General features: G+C 31.0%; 1 protein-coding gene across 3 annotated transcripts in view; it reads right to left on the minus strand.

Annotated features, from left to right (window-relative positions):
* The window catches only part of LOC143067158 (neuroligin-4, X-linked-like), a 245086-nt gene that overhangs the window by 154668 nt on the left and 64198 nt on the right, over window positions 1-26220 (minus strand). Inside the window, exon 1 of one of the 3 annotated variants that reach the window (XM_076240225.1) lies at window positions 11665-12094. The exons of the other annotated variants lie outside the window; for them this stretch is intronic. Within the exon in view, the coding sequence (XP_076096340.1) occupies window positions 11665-12091 (427 nt within the window). The 5' untranslated portion in view covers window positions 12092-12094. Of the gene's footprint in view, window positions 1-11664; window positions 12095-26220 lie in introns of those variants that run through there. 3 annotated transcript variants of the gene reach the window in all.

A 26220-nucleotide genomic window follows, 5' to 3' on the forward strand; every position in this document is an offset into this window, starting at 1 on the left:
ATTCCATAATAACAATCTCATAACACAATCTTAGGAATCTGTTCTCAGAGCTATAAAAGAATGGTATGTGGTACTTTTACATGAAATAGATTATTATGAATCAAAGAATATTTACTTCTGACTTTCATAGTGATAATTGGTCACAGACCTAATAGCAAGGTATTAAATGTAGCTTTGAATCAGTCTCCTTTAAATGTTTACTTTACGTAATGTGGTGATTTCCTTTAGGATTTTATACGTGCAATATTGTCGGTATTATTTTGTTGTTAAGTCGTGATATGAATGTAAATTCATCATAGTCAGATAGCAGGATTCAAATCTTGCACGCGTTGCGTTTCGACTTAAAAAAAATACTTATCAGTGACGCTTGAATAAAACAAATTTAAACGGACAAATAAGTACGAAGTTGAAGTGCACTGAGGACCAACAGATTCCAAAAGGTTTTGCCAAATACAGCAAAGTGTTAATGCTCACACAATATATGCAATATAACCATAAACATTGAAGAAAATGAAAATAATAACACTCAATACAATACGTACAGCGCATGATTGATGCATTGTGTAAAATAAAACCTTCACTACTTAGTGATATTATTGTAATGTCAAATATCTATCTCCTTCGGGACCTTTAATTGGAATCAAGTATTCAACTTCTTCGTTGTAATTTTGCTGACATGATAGCTTTCATAACACCCGTAAAAGCTTTGATCAATCCTTCAAGACATTTTTCAATAATAACTCTGAAAATTTAAATTTTTAGAGACGCATATATGTAAATATTTCGGAAGTACATTTCAATTAATTTGACTGTTTTATACTCTGTGACATCAGGTGTTTGTCTGTCACCAATTAAGGCTGCATTTCTAGTATCGCCATCCCTCATTAATCTTGTCTTTTACAACATTTGTCTCGCCAATAATTCAATCATTACGTGGGATACTCAAACTGATAACTAGCTTCATCAGCAAAACGACAATACATAAAGAAGAGGTGTAGTTTGTACACATATACGTTAATGAATAATGATAAACGGTATACATGTGTCGGATTAGATTATTGATTACTACAAGCATCAGTTTTAATCTAGTAATTTTTTTATCCTGATAACAAATCTTTGTTTCCCAAAATTTAATTATTACAGTAAGACGATGGAAATTGCTGCCAGTCAAATAAAGAAATATATTAAAATAAACGTTCGAACCTTTCAAATATACTTTGAGGAATAAGTAATTATATCGGATTCCAAAATCATGAAAAAACTTAGGAGAAAACGTTCATAATGTTTGATAAGAACAAACAATATTGGTTTATTTCAACTTTGGTAGATCGAGCATGAAAACTTATACTTCAACGGAATAAATACATAATCTTAATACTGTGAATTGTTATGAATCTATCTTGTAGTTATATGCTGGATGACGTACTTGACTGTACTATGTTTTGGCCATAAATGGTCTGAATGTAAATTAAATTGTTACAGTATTTAATTCACTGCAAGTAAGTTTATCTCAAACCCCCTTTCTTCTCTTTCTTTAAAATGTATGCTCGTGTGAACGCTTGGATTAATGTTCATTTGCACACTAATAAAGTTGCATTCCTTTTAAATCAACTAAATATGTATTTTAATAGCGAGTTGTTGTTTTATTTTATTGTTGAAATTTCTTTTGGTATCAAATTTATATATGGTAACAGTGCTTCAGAACTACTGGTACAAGTATGGGATTTCACCACAGAAAAAGGACAATCAAGACAAAGAAGAAATTAGAAAAAAGACGTTACTCAAAGTAAATGTCATGTAAGAACACAATCCTCCTATGTAAGCTACAGAAAAGAGCAATTTTAGATGTTCAAATAATACATAAAAAGTAATAACATGAATTGCCAAAAATATTGAGCAGCAAAACAGACAAAACTAACCGACAAAAGACATGTAGAACCAAACATAGAAAACACATCGTCTGAATAGCATTACTTGGAAAGGCACACCATGAGGTTGAATTGAACTCATTTAACGTGCTCACAACCCTCCCATTCCATTTAACTATATAGAACATAGGTCAAAAATGGAAAACGTACAGTACAATTTAAACCAACAGAATGACAACTAACTTTCAAATCGAATAAGATTAGTAAAATAAAAGCCCCATAATTTGGAAAGCGTTATAAAAAATGTGATGCGTCATCAAGAAAGCCTATTAAAGTATACAAAGCTGTCAATTGAACACCGTCGCTCAAAAAAAAAAAAAAGAAAAAAAAAATACTAAGAACGGGTTTCATCAAGTCTTACTGTAGAATTAAATTATCATCTTGGTACCTTTGATAACTATTATTCAAAATCAGCCGTATAGCTTTACAGTAAATACTCAACATCATTAAAAGTGGAGAGCCTTCATAAAATTTGTGTAAACGTTGTCATAGGGGGTCTCATTGGGGATTTCTGATCCCAGACCCCGTTTACTATTTTGTCAGATTCCCGTGTCCCGCTTACGCTATATAAGTAAGCAATTAATTTTTTTGTAATTTCCCGTTTCCCGCTAGACTTCATTTCCCGTTTTCACGGCACAATAATTTGTATTTCACGTGTCACGTTTACAAAAAGTCGGCAATCCCGCGTCACGGTTAGACCCCAATGAGACCCACGTCATATACTCAAGTACATTTTTGGGGCCAAATTGTGTGTACTTTTTAATGGGGTATTAAAAAAGCACGTGACAAAGTATCAAAGAAAATTATACAGCAAGAAAAATGAATCATGCATCAGAGATAATGGTTATATAACAGGACATGAAACACTGACAAGGTAAAATTAAATCATGCAATTAATGCTGTGTATAGAAATATTTTAAATAAAAAAAACAAGATTGGAAGACCTTTGTCGAGACAAAGTCATTTAAATTGTCCGAGCTGTGCTTCCAATCACATTATAGTAATGGATACAGAACAGATTTACGACGTTGGTTTAGCATGCGAAATTTAATTTCCATATCCCGATACCGAAAACACCACGTTGTATAACAGAAGATTTCTCTAATGCTGGTAATATATGCAATTATATGCATTCCATATTGTAATTGTAATTTATAAACAAAAGATTTAAACAGACGCATTATCAATATTGAAAGAGACTAGTCTGAACTGTCAGTTCTTACGGTATTTACCCGAGTATCAATATAATCGTTCTAAAAACGGCAATTCACCATAAAAACTTCAAATATCTATAATGAAGTAATTTTCAAATAGGCTCATGGGTATCGTTTAGTCATCTCCACTTAAAAATATTACTTTAATACAGGCCAGAAAGCAGTATCAACATTATAAAGATAAAAAGACAAACTAAGTGTCAGGTCATATTAAGGAAAAGATAAAATTCAAACACGAGAGTTAATGTACCGCTTAACTACTATCAATGACCTCTGGTCAACAACCAATGGTACAATCAAACTCTAGACTTAATGAAAACTACAAATTATTGTATATAGCGGTTATTGTTCAAGTTATTTTTTTTTAATTTTTAACATCTCACAGCGATATACTACTGTTGCTTTTATTTATTCACCACTTATTTTATTGATTTTATATTTTCATTGTATCATAGATCGAATTCAAATGTATTCGTTCAGTGTTCAATATTCACTAGTGTTAATATATCTTTTTATTGAGTCAAGCCATTTCAATCAATATTTTATAGTGTGTCTTTCTATGTTGTAATGTTACATTATTGTTTCAGATGAGGGTGAAGGTTGGTACCTTTTAAAACGTTTAAGCCCGTTGCATTTGTTTGCACATGTCCTTAGTCAGGAATCTGAGGTTTAGCAGTTGTTGTGAATTGATGTGGTTCATAAGTGTTTCGCGTTTCTCGTTTTTTACTAGTATATAGATTAGACCGTTGGTTTTCCCGTTTAAGTCGGTTTCTCTAGTCAGTTTGTGGGCCCTTCATAGCTTTCTGTTCGATGTGAGCCAAGGCTCCATGTTGAAGGCCGTACTTTGACCTTAAATGGTTTACTTTTATAAGTTGTGACTTGGATGGAGATTTATCTCATTGGCACTCATACCAAATCTTCTTATATCTATAGGAATATAAGGTAGATGTTGTAAAAATAGAAAAATGTCATCACTAAACTCGTCCTTTTAATCACTTCATATAAAACAAGAAGATATGGTATGATTGTAATTGAGACAACTCTTCACAAGAGACCAAATGACAAAGAAACTAGCAGCTATTGGTCCCCGCACGGCCTTCAACAAACCAATATATAATAGTCAGCTATAAAAGGCCCCGAAACGAAATGACACAAACAATAAAACTATCGGCCTAAATAATGTACAAATAAATGAACGAAAAACAAATATGTAACACAGCAACAAACAACAGCCACTAAATTACAGGCTACTGACTTGGTCAGACACATACAGGACTTGGCGGGGTTACATATGTTAGCGGGACCCCAACCCTTCCCTAACCTGGGAGTGTTGTAACAATGCGACATAAGACGAACTACAAAAATCAGTTGAAAAAGGCTTAAATTATCAGATGGATACAAATAGAAATATCAGACTATCTTACGACCGAGGTTTGGTTGTTGCAGGTTTACTCTTTTGCATAAACTCGTGTTCCACACATTACATAAATGTATCTGTTATTGAATCATTTAAGATTCGAATTCACAAATGAGATGTTGTCAGAAGGCTCAGCAAATCTAGATGTGTGTTACTGGATACATGAAATTTCTTACAGGAAAATTCCAAATCATCAAGTTTGTTATAAAAGTGCTTCAAATAAAAACATACTTACGAAATTGTTTAACGTTCAAACCTGTAATGTTTCGCCTTTGATGATTTATGGGTTGTTCATTATACAATGAGAAGTTGTTAAACATATAACAATTGAAAAGTAATTATATATTGAGATTCTTTACATGTATCAACATGTGTGTAGCAGATGAAAGCAGAAATTTATGATAACTGGGTTAAATTTCAAAGTAACTCAAAGGTTTATATAAGTCACTGGTTATCATAATGGGAATGGTTTATATACTACCAGCTCCGATTATAATTGTAGAATTCATTGCATTATCTTAGTTTTGCTAAAAAGCGAAGCAACTCTAATACTTAATCAATATAATACAAAGATAATTAGTTGTTACATTTAGGAAAAAAGTTTTCTCAGATAATATGAAAGCCGAATAAGTCCTTTTTTTTATATAGCGCCCAATCAATTTACCCTTCATTTGATATCTTAATCACTTGTTTTGGTTTTCCTGATGAAATCATTTATTCCAATAAATGCACTTTTTGCAGCAATCACTGCATCTTATTTATTCTGTATTTTGACGTTTTGCATGGGCGAGAACAACACTTGGTACTTTGAAAATTGTATCAAGCATCAAATGAAAAAATCGTAGTGGTAGTGGATAAGCCAATATATTATATAAACGCCAACCGTTATAAAAACGATTCTTTCTATTAAAAGGTTTGGAAGAAGAAGAAAAATCAGACTAAAATATGTTCGGAACCTTAGCACCTGTTTCATGTCCTTGTTGCTGTATTCCGCGAAATATTCCATTTGAAATTACTTTTTAGGGATTTTATTCGTATAAAACAAATAAACAATTATTATGTCAGTTTAAGATCATCCCGATGTTCGAAGACTGGTCTTGCACTGACACCCCAAGATCGAATGGGATAACTGTTTTTAGATCCCAGCTGTTCCAGATTAAATAAAACATTTACTCTTCATATCATCTAGTTTAAAACGACACACAATCATTATAATATACTTAGTATATTACCATATAGTATGCACACGTATGGGCCTCGGAAACATTGTTGAAATATATTAAATTAACAGAATGTTTAGTTCATTGGTTAATTTCACCATACAAACCCCTGGTAGAATAAAGGAGCTGGAATTAAAAAGATGTGTTTGTCGTAGTGGGTATAACCGTAGTATGAGTAAAACGAATTTAAACCAAGAATTGAAAGTTTATGAAAACATCTATCATATTATTTTTCGTCACTAATTGTAAGCTGCTACTTTGTTAATCAAAGAGCTCTTGGATAGTTTTATACATTGTATAAGTAGTTTACAACAATCTATTTGTTTTTTAATTGCGTTTAAGACAACAAAATGTTAATGGCTTTATATGCAGGTTGTTAAAATTGGCAGTAGAATGAAGGATGGGGGCATCATCAGAAATCATCTACTAATTGTGAATAACAAGAGATGTCTATGAAGAATTCAATTCCTAATCTTAAAACAATTTTTATCTTGATGATATTTTATTAAGAAATAATAAAGATTTATCCAATTTTGTTGTTGATCTTTTTTTTTTAATTCACACTTTAAGACCGTAGGATGAGCTATAGCAGTTACTGACATTCACGTCATTTGATCTATTGTGGGATAGCTGATTCATTGGCATTTATACTGCATCTCTTATTTCACTGATAGTTTACACTCGATGTCCACATCTAGTTTACATTTGATAGTCACTGAAACTTTACATTTATTTATTTTTCCCTGAAATGATATTTTATATTTAATATTGACAGATCTATTTAAGATTTCACATTAGTTACGTTAGTGCGTTACAGTTTTCAGATATCACCAGATGTCTGTCGTTGATGGACTATGTTCGTTGTTGTTTTATGGTTTGCCTGTGGTGTGTTGACTACTATATTATTTTTTTGTGTGTTTCTCTATGATAAATATTTTTACGTGTAATTGTACTATATTTTAGCGATTTTCTTTGAACATAGTCATAAAGCGGGAGGTTTGACTAGCCTTAAAACCATGTTCAACCCAACATTTAGTCTTAAATTGTCCTGTATCATGTCAGAAATATGGCAGTTGTTATCAAATAGTTCTTTTCTATGTATGTTGGCGTTTGTTTTTGTTGCACTTCATTGTATCTTTTTTTTTTGTTCTTTGATATTTTACATTTGATGTTCACTGAAACATTATATTTTATATTCTCTTATATTATACATTTGATGTTCACCGATATTTTACATTTTATATTCACTGAAATGTTACATTTTATATCGATTGATGTAAACGTTTAAACAGTAAGATTTCTGCATAATAACATTAAAAGATTTGTTTTCAAAACACTTACATTTCATGTTTCCTTATTTATCAAGATACAGAAGCATACATATTGTTTTCGAACAAAGACAGACTGCTATTCCTTTTCTGCTACATGATGTATTAGACGAATAGTAATGCAATAATTGCATGATCTATCTTAAATCTCCAAGAATAAATTTCAAATCTATGTAGGGTTATTATTGTTGTTTATATTCTCTCATTTTCTACTGTACCAATTTTTAAAATAAATTGTACAGGAGAGCTTTTAAATATAATATATCGATTTTAACTACCACAATCGCTTGAAAAAGATTTCCTGCTTCGTGCCTTTTTCATTTACATATTTAGTTCACACGTCTTAGAATGCAAATGTAATGCAAATGCATAAATGAAAGAGTACACAAGGACAATAACTCCGTCTTCTCATGTCATTTCGCTTTGTTATCAGTTCCATAAAAAAAGATCCCTCCTTCCATGAATTGAACTTTGAAATCATGATTTCACACAACGGTATGGTGCTTAAAATTATCTCACTAAAATTAGTTGTTTCCAGATATTTAATGACAAAGTGAAGTCTATAAAATAAGAATTTTCCAAAAAAAAAAACAAAGTGTTTAATCCAACATTTATATTCCAGTATGTAATTAGATATGTCTATATCAGGACATCAGACCAACATGAACTATTAAACGGATTTCCAAAAAATTGAATGTTCATGCATAAATGCTAAACATTTTATTTCCGTTTTATCAGAAATCAGTTTGACAGAAAGATGTCATAGTTATTTAACAAGAAAAGTGCATTGATATATGTCACAATGTACTAAATAAAGAATCATAACCGCAGCTATTTTTTGAAGGGAACATGACATAGAGATAAAAATAGCTGACTATCTATGATTGGTTTTTATATCATTTATATATTTATCTCCTGGAAAATGTTATAAATAAAGCACAAATTTGTCCTCAAATATATATGATCAAGGGCTAGAAATGTATGATTTCTTTTGATCAATATTTATCAAAGGTACAATGTAACAGGATTATAATTTGATACACCAGACGCGCGTTTGATCTACATAAGCTCATCAGTAACACTCAGATCAAAATATTTATAAAGTCAAACAAGTACAAAGTTGAAGAGCAGAGGACCCGAAATTCCAAGAAATTGGGCCAAATACGGCTAAGGTAATCTTGGATAAGAAAATCCTGAGTATTTCAAAAAATTCAAAGTTTTGTAAACAAGTAATTTATTAAAATGACCATATAATTGATATTCATATCAAAACCGAAGTGCTGACTATTGAGCAGGTGATACCCTCGGGGACGAAACGTCCACCAGCAACGTCAGCGAGCCAGTGGTATAGATAGTTATCAAAGGTACCATGATTATAATTTAATACGCCAGACACGCGTTTCGTCTACATAAGACGCATCAGTGATGCTCAGATTAAATTATTTATAAAGCTAAACAAGTACAATGATAAAGAGCATTGATGACCTAAAACCCCCAAAAAATGTGCCAAAGACGGGCCTAAGGTAATCTAAGCCTGGGATAAGAAAATTCTTAGTATTTCCAAAAAATCAAAGCTTTAAAATTGGTGAAAGTTTTCTGCAAAATTTTAAGGTATTGTAAAAAAAAAAAAAAACACCAGAAATTCACCAAGATAAACCATGTGACCACATATATTTAAGTGCGGTAAAATCCCAAATTGATATCGAGCTCCAATTTGACAACAGCAGATTTCCAAAAAAAATTGTTTTATTGAAAACGACATTTAAGAAGATAATTGCTAAAACTAGTATTGCCGTAAATGGGGCCAACATTTAGTACTTTATATTCTATATATCGAAGTCAAAGAAAAACATCATGTGTTAAGGTGGCACGGTAGTATTTGCATTCCAGAATTTAGGTTGCTCTTTTGTGTACCCTACTTAGGTAAATGTATCTAAACAGTGTGATTGGACAAGAAATACAGTATCAACTGAACATACTTTCCCAAACTGAGGGATGAATCGGGTGTAGAAAAATATGAAATAATTTTACATACAGATGAAAATAAATTTTTGAGAATTTTTTTTAAATTTTGTATTCACTGCACCATAAAATACCTAAAAGTACTAGTGGCCTTAGGTTAAAAATAGCAAAAAAAGTAAACGGTCATGATACATATTCAAATTAATTTCTGAATAGTAAAATGAAAGTACTTCAGTTAACTGTGAATGTAGAATTTTTTGCAGTGTTAGAAAGTGGGGAAAATTCTAAAAAGGCTATCATTATCCCTTATGGGCCAGGAAATACTACCGTGCCACCTTAACATTAACTCTTAACCAGATAAAAATTTTAAGATTGCAGAGTTGTATACACTTACGGACAGCAACATCATTTTTTTTTAATATTATTTTAGTCTTTTGATGTTTCAACCACGACAATAATACTTATAATGCTGGCATTTAGGGTATACATCATTTATCTATTGTAGTAATCGGATCTTTCAACCAAAGATCTATATATATAATTGATAGTTAGACCTTTTAATTATGGAATAAAGTGTATTCAATCATTTATCTATTTTAGTCATGGAATCTATCAAGACAGTAAGAGGTGAAATCCTGAAATCAGGAATAGAAACCATTTACCTATTTGAGCTATGTGATTCTTCAACTTCAACAGTAACACATATAAGGCTAGTATTAAGGATAGAAACCATTTATCTATTTCAGTCATTTCATGTTTCAACCACGACATTTAAACTTACAATGCTGGAATTACGGGTATACATCATTTGTCTATTTTAGTCATTGACCCCCTTCCAATATCCACAATAACACAAACATATAAAGCTGGTATTAAGGTAGATGGGGTGTCTAAATTATAATCCATAGAAATTTTTAATAATTTGCCAAAATGTATTATATATCTTGCTTTTTTAAAAAAAATAATAAAAAGAATGGGTCACCGGGCTTATTTTCACGCTACACAGCGTTCAAAATTGACAAATTTTGTATACATTATGCATGGAACACCCAATTTTCTGCAATAAAGCGTAATCTACACGATAGAATTTTGAGATAGCATATTAGAAGATGGCTTTATAGTATGCTTTCAGTTAAGAAAAAGAAACAATGGGGTCACCGGACCCGTTTTCTTGCTACATTATAAAATAAGTAAATTCTAAACACATTCTATTGTAAAAGAACCTTAATCTGAATTACCTGCCCTTGTATTTGAGTTTTCTCCTCTTATGTGGCAAAGTTGGAAAAAATTGATCATACAAAAGTTTTCTGTTTTTTTTTTGTAAAATACAACCATAAATATGATAAAACATATCATTTTCTATATCGAAATGAAAGTTCTTTCACATGAATTTGCTCATTCTATTAAAGATCTAGACCTTGTTTTCTGGTATTTCCAAATCCATGATGGAGGAAAAAGTAAAAACACAAAAATACTGAACTCCCAGGAAAAATAAAAAAAATAAGTCCCAAATCAAATGGCAAATTCAAAAGTTCAAACACACCAAACGAATGGATAACAACTGTCATATTCCTGACTTGGTACAGACATTTTCTTATGTAGAAAATGGTGGATTGAACTTGGTTTGATAGCTAGCTAAACCTCTCACTTGTATGACAGTCGCACTAAATTCCATTACATTTTCAACGATGCTTGAACAAAACAAATAGACACAATAAGTAAAAATGTCAAAAATAGGGGTACAGCAGTCACTATAAAAACAACAATTGTAACGAAGAAGCACAAAAAGACATCCTACCTACCTTAAGGGTTTAAAACATTTATCAGTATTAGTAATGTGATGTTTCAATCAAGAGTGTCAGAGGCTTGATTTCGGAATCAGAACCAATTTGAGTCATGAGATTGTTTATCCTCCACGATAAGACACACACTGCTCGTATTACATGGGGTATTTCAAACAAACAAAGTTAGGTTACTTTTTTTTACCTATTTAAGGTAGGTGATGTTTTCACCGCGACAGTTAATAAGACATACATGAACAATGCCATGTTGTATATCAAACGATACAATAAGATATATAATGCTTGTATAACGATATAATTCATTTAGCTATTTCAGTCATGAGATGTTTCAACCCAGACAGTAAGAGGTTAAATGCTGGAATCCCGAACACAAATTACACCTATTTCAGTATGTGATTTTCCTACCACCACAATAAGACATACAATTAATGCTGGTTTTAAATGTATAAATTATCTACCTGTTCATGTCATGTCATGTTTCAACCAAAACAGTTAGACATATTATGTATGCTTAAAATAGGAACAAAATTCATTTTACAGTTGTGTGATGTTTCCATCGAAATTGCAAATTAGACATGAATAAATTCTAGAATTCAGAATGTCAGTCGTTTACCTATTTAAGTAATTGGATGTTTCCACCACGATACATTCCGATTATAAAGCATTTACTTATTTAAGTAATCTGATGTTTCCATTACGATAGTAAGACATTAAGAATATAAAGCATATACTTATTTAAGTCATCTGATGTTTCCATCACGATATTAAGACATTAAGAATATAAACCATTTACCTATTTGAGTCCTGTATATGTTCAGATTTAAGCATTCCGTCGATTTAACAGGTATTTCGCTTACGACTGCATACATGTGTTGTGCAACTTCTTTCGGAACTTGTCGGACATATTTCCTCCAGTTCGGTTCCTTTTGTATACAACCGTATCCTTTTTTCAAATATGATTTCCTGTGTCGCCATTTCCTTGATGACGGAGGCATAAATCTCATTCGTCCATTCCCAAGCGATGCATATCCAATTCCGAGAAAATTGTCAGTTGGTAACAAACCTGTCGCCTTTGGGAACGTCATTAAATGTCCAACTAATTTCTCGTGTTTATTTTTAACATAATGCGTTTCTAATGTGACAGAATTTAATCCTTGTTCAAAATAGTAGGTTTTAAAAAGGACTATTAACCATATTATGACTGTGTTAATGATTTTCATTTTCAAATGTGTTAATAAAAACCGAAACCATATCGATTTAGGAAGGGTTCGTTTGAAATGATTTTCTATATGAAATCAGTATATAAAATCAATTCACCTGTAAGATAACGATATTTTATTCACGTCCGCTGATAATTCATTAAGTCCCGCACTGCCATACAGTTAATTAGCTCTGTCAATACAAATGGCCATCCATTTTACTTGGGATGACTGCCGTTTTAACAAAACTCTTTTTAAAGCAATACATTTCATTTTACGGCGATTCGTCACGAAAGTGAATTAACGAACTTATGGTCGTCCATTATCTTGTTTAATATTGAATAAAAAAAAAAAATAGGTATCCTTATTACCAAATAAATGTTTTCTGGAAGAGCTATAAAGCGATAGAGTTTCCTAAAATTTCATGTTTGATGACCTTAATATGTTTTTTATACTTTTTATGGTTCCGTTGTTATTATTTCGTCTACAAGATATAATGCACACAATGAATTTTGTCATGGTTATTAACCCCATTAATCTCTTCGTAGTATTTAAATCCTTATTTTGCCTCATTGAACACAATAACCGTTTTTCTAAATTTTAGCAGAATTTCAATCATTTTCCATAATTCCAATACTCCTTATATATATATATATATATATAGAATCTTTCTATGTCTGATTCTTTCTAACAAACCATTAATGCTATAATTGCAAGTTAATATATATATAAATGCTAGCGTCCGAATGTTAGAAATGTCGATACAGTCCTGTTTTTTAGAAAGAATATTATAGTCCAATAACTTTGTTAGCGCTGTAACGGATTTATTGTGACATGAAGAACTATTCTCAATCTTCTCTTCTTTGTCACATATTACCTGAAGATTTTATCTGGTTCAACCACTCATGGAATTCTAAACTGTATTTAGTTTGACGCATTTCTATTGCAGGATTCATTTCGTAATTAAAAAAAATAACAAAAAGGACGATTCTGGTCATGGTACTTGATTGTGTGAACGGGAAGTCAATGACATGTTTGTCACATAAAGCTACCGATCTCCAATAAGCGGATTGCTTTAGTTTTATACAGACCAATTAGTTTTTCGAACATTGTCAGGCTATAATTTCCCCGTTTTTATTTTTATACAAATAAAGTCAATTGCATGTATTGAAGTAAGCTCTGACGTCACTATCAGCAAAAAAACGGTAAGAGATCAAAAGAAAGACGTGTAAGGTATCTTGATGCACAGGCTGCACTTAAAAACCCAATGCTGTCTGTCTCTTGTATTGAATACAAATTGCATATATATTTTTTTTTCAAAGTTAATTTATTGCATGACATTGTATGATCTTCAAAACGAAATTTTGAGATTGCAGATGGCTTTCTTGAATTTAATTATTTTGAACTAAATATTCGGCACTGCTGTCAAGGCAATTCGTAAAAATAATTGATTGACATTTATAATATTGGTACAGAAAGTCATAGGACTATGAGACGATATATAGTCTGTACATTTTTACTCGACATAGTAAGTTTAGGAATATGTTCAATGCATATTCCAACTAAGTGATTTACCTGAACAATAATCTTTAGTGTGCAAATTTTTTTTCTATCATATCTCCAAAATATTACAATGGCTTAGGACAGTTTTAATTTCGATTTCTATACCTACCTATATATATAAATGTTCTGCAACAATAATGTAAAACGTCATATATAAATCAAACTTTTACTATTCTTTTCTGATTCTTATCGTCTCTTGAAGCAATCAATAGAGTCCGATACTTAGCACAAAAGTAGAGATTACTGAGGGGAAATAAGTATTGATGTTTTAAAAAGCTGATTAACTTTATCCCATGTTTTTGTTATAATATTTGATTTTTTACGCTAACTTGTGTAATCTTTGTTGAAGATTATCAAGCGAATGTTATCATTTCTTTGTATCATCTGACTCATACTAGAATTCATTGAATTGTTTCCGTAACAAGAATGATTTCTTGCCAAAATCAAATAAAAAAAGTTTGTTCTAAATCAATCGATTTCATAGAAAAGAATCCGTTCAATACTTTGGAAAGCAATGCTGATATCAAATATAGATGTATTATTCGAAAGACACTTTTTAATAACACAAAGTATACCATATCCTTATTCTATAGTTATAACATTAACAGTATCAGTTTTTATTAACCTGGTGCGATTTCGACAACTCATGTTTCTTCATTGGTGCCCGAGGCCGTAATTTTCGATCATCGAAAATTAATAAAAACGGTCAAAGAAATGATCAAAACAGAAGGGAAATTTTCAATTCAAATCACAGATCTTGAATTTTATTACACCATTGGGCATACCAATTTCTTATACTTATAGGTTATGTATTGAATATTAAACGGTCAAAGAAAACATTTTCTGGTTTTATGACCGATCTTTTATTCTTATCCAAAATTAGTTCCAAATACTGATTATAGAAATTAAAAAAATAAATTAGCGCAAATTGTAATCATGAATTTGTATGTATGATGTCATTTAATTTTGAGGTGTTTATAGCAACGGTTTACCGTTCTGTAACTAATGGAAACCACCATTTCGTATTTTGAACATATAACATCACGTTGATAATGTTCTTAAGACGAGAACATATTCCCGCAATTTGCGATGACCTCAGAAGATACAGAAATAAGACCTATAAAAGCATGAAAACACGCTACAAAACGTAAAATCAAAACTGAAGACTAATTATAAATAACAAGATCCCTATCAAAGAACGGGGTTGATCTTATGTGTTCTGAATGATTAGGTAGATGCTACTTAATCTGAGGCACACTTTGTGCTGCTCAAGGTGAATAAATCTTCAGCGTTAGTCGACTTCTGTGATTTCACAATCGAGGGGAATAAGACTATTGAATGGCTACGTCAATTGCAATATACTTGTGATCAATTGTGACACAGACATGTCATAACTGCCAACCAACTCTTTACAACATCTGTAAACAAAGGAAGGATTGACTTGATTCTACAGTGTCTTTTTAGCAGCAAATCTCTATGAAGGAAGCGCAAATACAATATTTCAATTCTGATATCTATGATTAGTTTATTTACAACCATTGGGTGTATGCCACAAAACCTTGAATTTTTCAAATACTAAGGCTTTTCTAGATCACCTTAACTGTGTATGGCAAACTTTTAGAAAATGTTAGTCCTTAATGCTCTTTAACTTTGTTTGTCCTTTTCAACTTTTTTTTATTCGAGCTTCACTGATGAGTCTTTTCTAGACGAAACACACCTCCGGTACAATAACAAAATTTCAATTCTTGTTTCTGTGATGAGTTTTTTGATAGAACCCAGAAACTGCAGATATCAATTTGAATCAGGCAATGATTACACACGGAAAAAAGTTCTAAATTGAAACGGTAATATTAAAATCATCATTTTGTCCGTACATTTTTGTTCTCCTAACTGTTGTCACTGTCTCTTTTTAGATTCAATATAAAAAAGAAAATGTGGTATGATTGCCAATGAGACTACTCTTCACAAGAGACCAACATGACACAGAAATCAATAACTATAGGTCACTGTACGGCCTTCAACAATGAGAAAAGCCCATACCACATAGTCAGCTATAAAAGGCTCCGAAATGACAAAGTAAAACAATCCAAACGAGAAAACTAACGGCCTCATTTATTTTAAAAAATGCACAAAATATGAGACCTTTTTGAGAGTTTGTATATATGTATCCGTTATTTCAAGTTCGAAGGGGTAGACGAGTTAATTATGGTCACATGGTCGTTTGGTATCAGTTAGTGAGAGGATATCATCTATTTAGCGGAAGGTCAACTTAAGGTTTTATCTATGTAAAAAAGGCAACAGTAGTATACCCAAGTTCAAAAGTCAAAAATCGTTGGAAAAAAAAAACTAGGACACAACAGGAACACCGAAAAGCAGCAAAAACATACACAAACACACATATTTACGAAGTATTTGGTTACAAATGCCATAAACCTGACTTGATACAGTACATTTTAAGACAAAATGGTTGAGCCTCGTTAAATCGCATGCCAAACCTACCGTTTTATGACAATGTAAAAAACTATGTGACACTAAAACTTAGTAGAAGTTATAACTGTTGTATATATTCGTTTACCTAGATCCGAATTGCAAGCTAGAATTGGACGAATTAACATTGTTGTAGGCCTCTGCATGCATTGTGTTTGACACACGGAATAAGAAGTTTACGATATCAATCGACAACAGCAATGTTTTTGTAAATATAAATATAAGGAGATATTATAAACGCTAAACAGTAGAAAAAAATATGTCAATAATGATCCCCTTTCCTATTTTACATAAGAGGTGTTATCAGGAAGATTACGCCTTTTTGTGCTTATAATATAAACGGTACCAATTCCACTGCCCCAGATGCTCATTTGAACTCGATGATGCTCGAGACCAAAATATTTGAAAAAATGAAAACTAAAAAAATAATATAAATGTTAAAGAGGTAACTAGAAACTGCATTTTCCATGCTTGGATTTTCTTTTACAAATTGTGAGTTGGATGGAGAGTTGTCGCATTGGCACTTATACCACATCTTCTTATATTTATATTAAAAATTTGAAAAAAAACATTGCAACATTACTTTTATATAATGTAAAGTCAACCTGAACATCTCTTTTTTTATCATATACTATTTATCAACCAAACATCAGCTCAATACCCCGACGTTTGAGAAAATCGAAGCGGACGCATTAATTTTACAAAATGAAATTCTATTAACATAAAACTACTAAAGGTTTTCAGGAATGTCGTCGTTACTACGAAACATTTAATGAAGTCACATGTAGGTAAACCGAATATGACTTCTCATTGTATAGTAATTAACATATTTGGGCTAAATATCAGGAAATAAGGTTACAAGCGAGAAACTCGGTCATTTTCAAGATACCAGATACTACAAAAGAGAGTTTTGTAAAATACAAATTAAACATTTTACGTTCAAGTTACAATACAATATTCGTACGCTCATTTGCAATTTGAAAATCATTCAATTGAAAAAGGAAAGTTTTCATTTCATAAATGTCACATTTGTAAATCTACTCAACATAATGAACTGAAATGTTATAACTGTAAAAAAGGAAATTGGTTAGCAAAATTAAACTTTCAAATACATCCAATTATTACCACACAGTATGATAGATCGGAGATACTTAATTTAGCCTTGCTAATTGCCTGTTGTTTTTAGGCCAGTCGGTGTAATCCGTCAAGTGTCTTATTCCGCATAATTAACGAATTGATTGGAATACTTATCGGAGAGATACATTGATTAGACCACAAATGAGCCTTACTTAGAAACAAATAATAAATCATTAGAGCAAGACATTATCTAAAATTATTCCGAAGCAAAACTTATCCGGATCTTAGATATATGATTCTAGATAATTAAGCCTTTTCCACTATTTCATTGCAGAATAAAATACTGGATAATTCTTATCAAAGGTGCGAGGCCTAAATTAATTGTTTTAATACAACCACTATTTTATATCAGACAACTTTTTGCAATTTAGTTTTACATTGGAAAAATATAATATAAAAAAACTACATTTACACTTATTTATATCATATCACGACTTTGTTTGGACCATTTTATCATCCACCACCGATATGTGCCGTATCCTTGAGGTTTCCAAAGAAGAGGCATTATCTACACAGCTGATTATGAAATAAAACAAAATGTTAGTTTTTTTTTACATTCCTTCACTTAATTCCCTACACGAAGTAAACCACATATGAACACAGTAACAAATCGTTAGAGTGGTACCAAACACCTCGAATAATTAATTTTCATAAAATGTTGACACTGTTTTAACTTTTATGCTTTGACAAAAATTTAAAAAACAATTCAAAAACTTGAACCACACACTTCATTGGAAATTTTTTTGGATATATAGCAGTTTGACAACCACTTATTATAATCATTGAGCTTGATGTTTTCCAAGCTATATAATGAGATGAAAACATTCAGCAGATTTATACAAAGTTATCTCCCTGTAGTGGTATGTACCACCTGAAGAAAAGAAAGAAATTTGTTTTTAAAAACATTTCGATTATCTGAGCACAAATATAAAAAAAAAGTTGCGTATTATATAAATCCTCCTAAAATAATACTTCGATAATATTCAAGAATAATGTTTTAACGATAAATGTAGGTGACAATAGTTCATCGATGTTCAAATCGAACTGGGAGAAGCAAATCAAGGTAACTTACAAAAATGAGTTACAAAAGTCGACATGGTAAGTAAGCGTCTCCAGCTACTCATGCATCAACTCCCATGCGAGTTCACACTTTCAAAATGCTACAATCGGAAATACCCAACAATCGGTAAATATACAGATCAGATTACTATGCTGGTATCTTAAGATCTAAGGCCCCGAAAACATGTCGGTATTGTATTGAGACTTCGACACATCGTTTCAATAAGTTTGTAGTAGCTACCGATACACGTATGTAGTGTCAATTTCAGTTGTCTTCCTCCTGACTCTGGTCGAGCAGTGTTTTTTGTGTAAGGTGAACACCCCTATTAATGAAGTCCATATAGTGGGAAAATTTACAAACGTTACCCTAAAAAAATACTCATCAAAGATTCCAGGCTTGAAACGATAGGAACAAAACATTTGGAATGCTGAACCCAATAAAGTTGACTGAGATATTTAACCGTCATACGAGTTTTGAATAATCCCATTGTTTTTCCTTCCTCTATTACATGTCATGTTTTGTTCCAGCCTACAAAAGAGGGACAAAAGATACCAAAGGGACAGTCAAACTCATAAATCTAAAACAAACTGACAACGCCATGGCTAAAAATGAAAAGGACAAACAAACAACAGCACACACGACACAACATAGAAAACTAAAGAATAAACAACACGAACCCCACCAAAAAACTAGGGGTGATCTCAGGTGCTCCGGAAGGGTAAGCAGATCCTGCTCCACATGTGGTACCCGTCGTGTTCTTATGTGATAACAAATCCGGTAAATAGTCTAATTCGGTAGGTCACATTCATGAAAGGGAAGGGGGTTGTAGTTACGACGTAAGGAACATACAACCTTTGTGAAATTTAATCGAATACATAACTAAATTATTATTTGTTCATACAAAAATACTTTAAAAGTTGTTCTTTCGGTTTATCTCAATCCTGTATTAAGCGGAATAACTCGAGCTTAAATATAGACATCAAATATCGATACATAATTCAGCTGATACTACCACGTTTACTGATTATCCTTTAATTGAAAAATAAATCACCAATTGGTACTTATTTTTTTACATAAACACACACGTTTGTATAAAAATACTAATATAATTGTTTTTAAAATATGTTTGTGCTATACACTTTTGCTATTTTGAAATTCAAAAATGTTGATGAATCAAATAACTTTGGCCAGCTTTTTAAATCAAAGTCTTCAAAATTCAGTTTGAATGGGCATATTAAAATAGTCAATTAAAAAGACATTTCATTTAGTGCCGTGCTAACGGATATTATTAGTTGTAAAAACTATTACATGTTTGCATGGTTGGGGAAGATCATTAAACGGAATTGAGGAATACTCCGCAAATAAGTACTAAAACAAGTGGAAAGACAAAATAGTTGTCATAAATAAAGTACATATTTATAAAATATTAGTACAAATACATGCAATATAAAACAAATGTGATAAGATATGACTGCCAATGAGATAATTATCTACCAAAGTTTAAATGAAGTGGATGTTAGCAATAATAGGCAAAGTAAGAAAACTTAAAAGGTCAGTTTTTATTGAGTCAGTTGACAACGCTTTCGTTCAATAAATTCGCTTTTATTCAGACACAATATAACTTTCAATATCAACATATAATATTTTCTTTCAGCTACATTTCGTTTTTTGAAACGATAATCATCATTCATTAATGGTTAACTATTTGATTTGAAGGTCAAGAAAGAAACATGAAACTGGAAAGTGTGATAGGAGAGGAGGATTTCTGTGAATGAGTTTATAAAAATGAAAAAAAAAACAAAAGCTTTTGAAATCTCATGCTTCCTGACATTAAAATCTAGGAACACAGATGGAATAATTATATAACAATAATAGCGAACTCCTCGGTTAACAAAAAACAAACTGGTTCCTCAAAAACTGTCACACCACATGTTATCAACTTATTGAAGTAAGTTCTACATCATCCGTAAATAATTGTTATTTGAGTTAACGAGTTTTTTTTTATTCAAGTGAGATATTTTCAATATTGGAACAAGAGCCCATATCACATAAACGTTAACAGCTATAGGTCACCAGGCGTCCTAAAATAATGTGCAAAACACATACCGCATAGTTATTAAAAAAAAAATGATACATGCTTAACTAAGTACGCCAGACGTTAGATTCAAACAGTTGAGAGGTTAAATCAACTACAAAATGGAAAACAAACATTTAAAGACGAACACTTTCATTAACGGTGCTGTAAATATATGAGGCAATCTATAAATGTGGGATAGAAAAAGTTTTTTTAATGCTCCCTTTATGTTAATTCCTAAAAGGCATGGCATAATATCGAAAGAATATTGTGATATATATACAAATTAATTCATAGCAATAAAAAAGGTTCACGATAACGCTAATAAAATCCCATTGTAATTGGACAATACACCCAATATAAAGATGCTATAAGGATGTCAGTTGCGATATCATCAAAACGAGGCAGAATATACCGCTGGGAATTGAGGGGCTATGAGCCCAGGTGTTCTGAAATTGTAACAGCGCCAGTGTCACTCATTTTTCATGTCATGTTGGTACAATATCGGTAATTCATCTCATTAAATAATGTCAAAAGCCACAAGTCAAGTTACCAACAAACATAAAAGTTTAAATAGCAAAAATCAAATAGACAAATAAACTTTTCCCTGCAATACAAGTAACATCCCGTGCAGATTTAGTTTCTTTAGGCCACCGCCATAACTAGAATTAACAGATATTCTATTATGAACATGAGGGAAACCTATATTGGTTTATTGTCATTGACGGTTCGACACGTAAGTAGTGCGAGGCGCATATAATTCAACTTGACACCCCAAAAAAAATATGAAGTATAAATAAAAAATGTCTTGTACTTACCAACCAAAAACTGACAACATCTTGATTTAAAAGCTTGACTTACCTAAAAGAGACAAAAGGGATTTATAAACGAATAATTGAATCAAAGGGATTCCCTTTTTTTTTACAAATAATATCAGGAACACATAAAAATGTACTGATGTCCACCATTTATACACGAATATCGCTAGTTTATGTATTTTTGTCCCTTTGATTTAATTATGTGATGATTTTTATTCTCACTCGACTCGCTTAAGAATAAAAAATATTGCTAGTTTCTAAAATCAATAGCAACAACGTAATACTCAATATTCAAGCGATAGAGTTTCGACCAATCAGAAAAGTGTAACTGAACTATATAAAAAAATATCGAATGACTGCGTTGAAATGTCAACAACAAAGTATTTTCTCATTTCCAACTACCTCGAATTACACTTATGAATTAACTTGAAATTAAGATAGTAATTATATCATGTTTCTGTTAAAAATAAAAAAAAAATAAAAATCTGCAACAAACGACTGTCTGTCCGTCTGCATGTATTTTAACGCCAAAATATAGCTTTAAAAACAGTGAAAATGGTGTTTTCAAAACACGCCGGATGATCAGTTAAAATGCCATTAAAAAAGATGAATGTTTTTGTGTGACTAAATACATCAAATAAGCCTGCGCGGAAAACAAAATTATCCAAGAAGAAAATGCATTCTTATTAGATATATTGTTTGCTGGAATTTGTATTTAAAATTTTTCGGAAATACACATGATAGAAATAAACAGATTATGAGATGAAAATTCATTTTGTCTATAAACATCTATTATCTATTACATATTATAGTATTCTAATGAAAAGATCATGTCAATGTCATATAAATATACCTTGGCTTTTACTGGACTAAAAACCACGTTCAGTTTGGTAAATACGTATTGGTTAAGTTAATCAAATATAATACGCATCTAGTTATATATATAAAAAAAGACTATAATTCAAAGCCTTCTGTAATATGATAACATCTTCTATATAAATATTGATACACTTGCTTATTGACTGTGAAACATATAACTACCATTTTAGCTTTAATTGTTAGTTTAGTGTCGTCTAAACAAGACATAAACAATAAACCTGTATGACGGTTCAACTATGACAGATTTTAATCACATATAGTCAAATTAAAGTGTCCTCAATTATATTGTGAAAGTGTGCTTTTATCACAGATAATTAGTCATTTTCGAATAAATAACCATTGTTTCATTATATAGTTGACTTGTAACTAAAGTCATTTTCGAAAATATATCACCAGCCTATTGATTTCAAACAAAAAGGTTAAAAGATTCTTTTCCCTTTTAGATGATCAATACTATGGTGCCAATTAAGCATTCAAACGCAATAAAATTCAGAATTTGAAAGTTTAATTATACGATACAGAGCATATTGAAATTGATTTTAGTTGAAGAAGATATTGCTTCTTAACGAATTTTTTTTTATAAAGGACAAATTCAAGTATGCCAGGTTGCTTCCGATAGGCATCTGAACACAATAGTCATTTATTTCAGAGATTTAATGATAAATAAATAATAATCGTTTTCTATTAAATTGAATGTATCAAAAAGTCATCAGATTCTGAAATTACCAAAACGTTTTTGAATTTTTTTGATTTTGTCAAACATTCTGAAATAAAAGTGAAAAGTATCAATAATCCTAAATTTTTTCAGTACTGTAGTACTTTTATTAAATTTTTGAACAGTATTTGTTTCATTACATTCTTAGCTGAATTAACAGTCTGAAGAATCTGGATACATATATATATATATATATATATATATATATATATATTGAGATTTTTCAATTTATTCAGCTGTAAATTTGTTTCTTATGTATTCTGCTGGCAGTTGTCAGGAGTAAATTTTAATTTATCAAAACAAATAAGTTATATCTAAGAAGCATGTCGCTACAAATAAGGAAAAGCATATGACTACTGTTCTCATTTAAATCTGACACAAATCTCTTATGTTGTTTTATTTTTTGTTCACAAAGTTTAACAAAGCCACATATAAAGATGTAAATAATTAAAAATCTTTTCAAAGTTCTGAGCAGTAAAACAAAAACTAATATCTTTTCTTGTTAACTTAACTTATAATTTTTTTTAACAAATGGTCTACCATTTTAACCTTGCTTTATTCAATTGATTAGTCAATAGAAGTTATCAAAGATACCAGCGTTTTGTCTGCATTAGACTCATCATTGACGCTCAGATAAAAATACTGAGAAAGTCACATAAGTATTAAGTTGAAAAGCAATGAGGACCCAAAGTTGTGTCAAATACGGCGATTGTAATTTATGTCTGGGATAAAAAAAATCCTTAGTATTTTGAATAATTCATACACTTGCAAAGAATTAATTCATAAAAAAAATGATAAACTATAATATTGTATTCTTTTTTCTACCTTAGTTCAATAAACAATATGTCGATGCTTTTCATTTATAAGTTCAACTCTGTTTCTTACTTATAATCTAAGCTATGTGTATTTAAAATCATTTAAACTATCATTACTACCTTAATCATTACTACATCCTAATTATTACTTTATCAATGGTAATATCCTTTATTATTATTATCTATTCAAAGCAAACATCCTGATTATTTACGGATTATTTCCTGAATGTTTCATAAACATTTTCAGCTTTTGATTTTGCCATTTGATAAAGGACTTTCTGTTTTGCATGTTCCTTGGAGTTCAGTAACTTTGCTATTTTACTTCCTGTTTGGAATGTCTTATTTGATTGACTATAACATTGATGATCATGCAATATAGACAATGTACAGTTTTACATAAATAGATATCTTATTTAAAAGAAGTCATATAATATTGTTTCGATTTGTTTAAACGTTATTTTCAATGTATAATTCGCTTAACGGTGTTTTGGCATTTTTAGATCCACCCTCCCCAAGTTATGTTTGTAATCTCGGGTTTTCTATAGTTAATCGAATAACAAGATTGGACCATCGGTTTACTGCAGTCGTCTGAATTATATGGTTTTTATATTACCAACTTTTCCATATATTTTTTTTAACAAAACTCTTCATGTTTAATTCAAAGATAAAACATCACAAGTCATTTCATACCTACACCAAAACTATTGCACCAAATATTTGCAACCACAAGAGGATAAAAAAGACCTTTAAATTTAGAATTTGTAAATCGCCATGCTTCAAAATTTCTTTTGTCAACTTTCTATTTATCAGTAGTAACATACTCTCTTTTCTCTGTTATGTCATGCTCTAGTATGTTCACACTTTATGGAATTCATTAGAAATAAACTCATCATAGATATCAGGACTAAATTTTGTATATACGCCAGACGCGCGTTTCGTCTACAAAAGACTCATCAGTGACGCTCGAATCCAAAAAAGTGAAAACAGGCCAAATAAAGTACGAAGTTGAAGAGCATTAAGGACCAAAATTCCTAGAAGTTTTGCCAAACAAAGCTAAGTTAATCTATTCCTGAGGTAGAAAAGCCTTAGTATTTCAAAAATTCTATTAAATTTTGTAAACAGTAAATTAATAAATATAACTATATCAATGATAATTTATGTCAGCACAAAGAGTGTTGGCTACTGGGCTTGTGATACCCTCAGGGAAATAAATCTCCACCAGCAGTGGCATCGATCCAATGGTTCTAAATAAACTCATGATAGATATCAGGACTAAATTTTGTATATACGTCAGACGCGCGTTTCGTCTACTAAAGACTTATCAGTGACGCTCGAATCCAAAAAAGTGAAAAAAGGCCAAATAAAGTACGAAGTTGAAGAGCATTAAGGACCAAAATTCCTAGAAGTTTTGCCAAACAAAGCTAAGTTAATCTATTCCTGAGGTAGAAAAGCCTTAGTATTTCAAAAATTCTATTAAATTTTGTAAATAGTTAATTTATAAATATAACTATATCAATGATAATTCATGTCAGCATAAAAAGTGTGCTCATTGCATAAACAAGCTGCTACAAAAATGTTAGAAAAAAACGACTAGAAATGACACTTAATATATTCTTAAAAGTGAAATAACTAAAATGCAGATTTGCAGGTACAAGAACAATCATGTGATCAGTACTTGAACGATTTTGGATGTGTGTGGATTTAAACATCTCGATGCACTAGGTTTTGTTCATTTTGAATTTCATGCGACTCCATAAATTCCTTGCGTTCTTCATTTAATCGCTAGTTGCAAGTTGAACATGGATCAACTACTGTAGCCTAAATTTATTCGAGAGGAACTCACTTCTCTTATCATGCTTATGTTTTCCGACATCTACATATGATCCAAAATTATTGATGATTAGTATCTATACAAAATGCGTCTGGCGTACACAATAACAAACCTGATATCTTTGATGAGATTATTTAAAAAAAACTATTTTTTTAGTTTCGTAGTCCAAATGATTTTTTTAACTTTTTGGATAAATTGGTTTGTAAAACAAATTTTTATTTTAGGAAAAATTTAAGTTGCTTATTTATATTAGTTAAATTGTTTCACCAAATTTTGTTTCCTTCGTATTGATTCTCTAATAGTTGAACTACATATTTTACAAGAGACAACGTTTGTTTGATGAAAAATGACAACAATGACAAAAGTCATCTATAATCTAACGAAATCATCGATCGTGTCAGTACAGGCGATAAACTCGGTCATTGTAGACAGTTTCTTCGATATAGACAACATGTCACCGTTAATATTGAAAATAACTTTAAAAGTTGATAATGAATTAATTTTAAAGAATAATCGATATATCAAATGAAGGGAATGTCTACATCAATGCTTCTAGTTTACTTAGAATGAATCGTTTAAGCAACATATCAAGTATCTGGCATCTCCTATATAAATGTTCATGACTTAAAGACATTACAAAACATTGCAGCAGTCATATACTGCGATGGTGGACTGATTAAAACAGACTTAAACGTAGCAAAGAAAACAGTGATAGATAATTAGCAGGAATATGATATGATTAAAATTTCAGTTTCTTTGAACGAACATTTG

The sequence above is a fragment of the Mytilus galloprovincialis genome, chromosome 3 (assembly GCF_965363235.1).
Source record: "Mytilus galloprovincialis chromosome 3, xbMytGall1.hap1.1, whole genome shotgun sequence".
In the NCBI taxonomy this organism is placed as follows: Eukaryota; Metazoa; Mollusca; class Bivalvia; order Mytilida; family Mytilidae; genus Mytilus; species Mytilus galloprovincialis.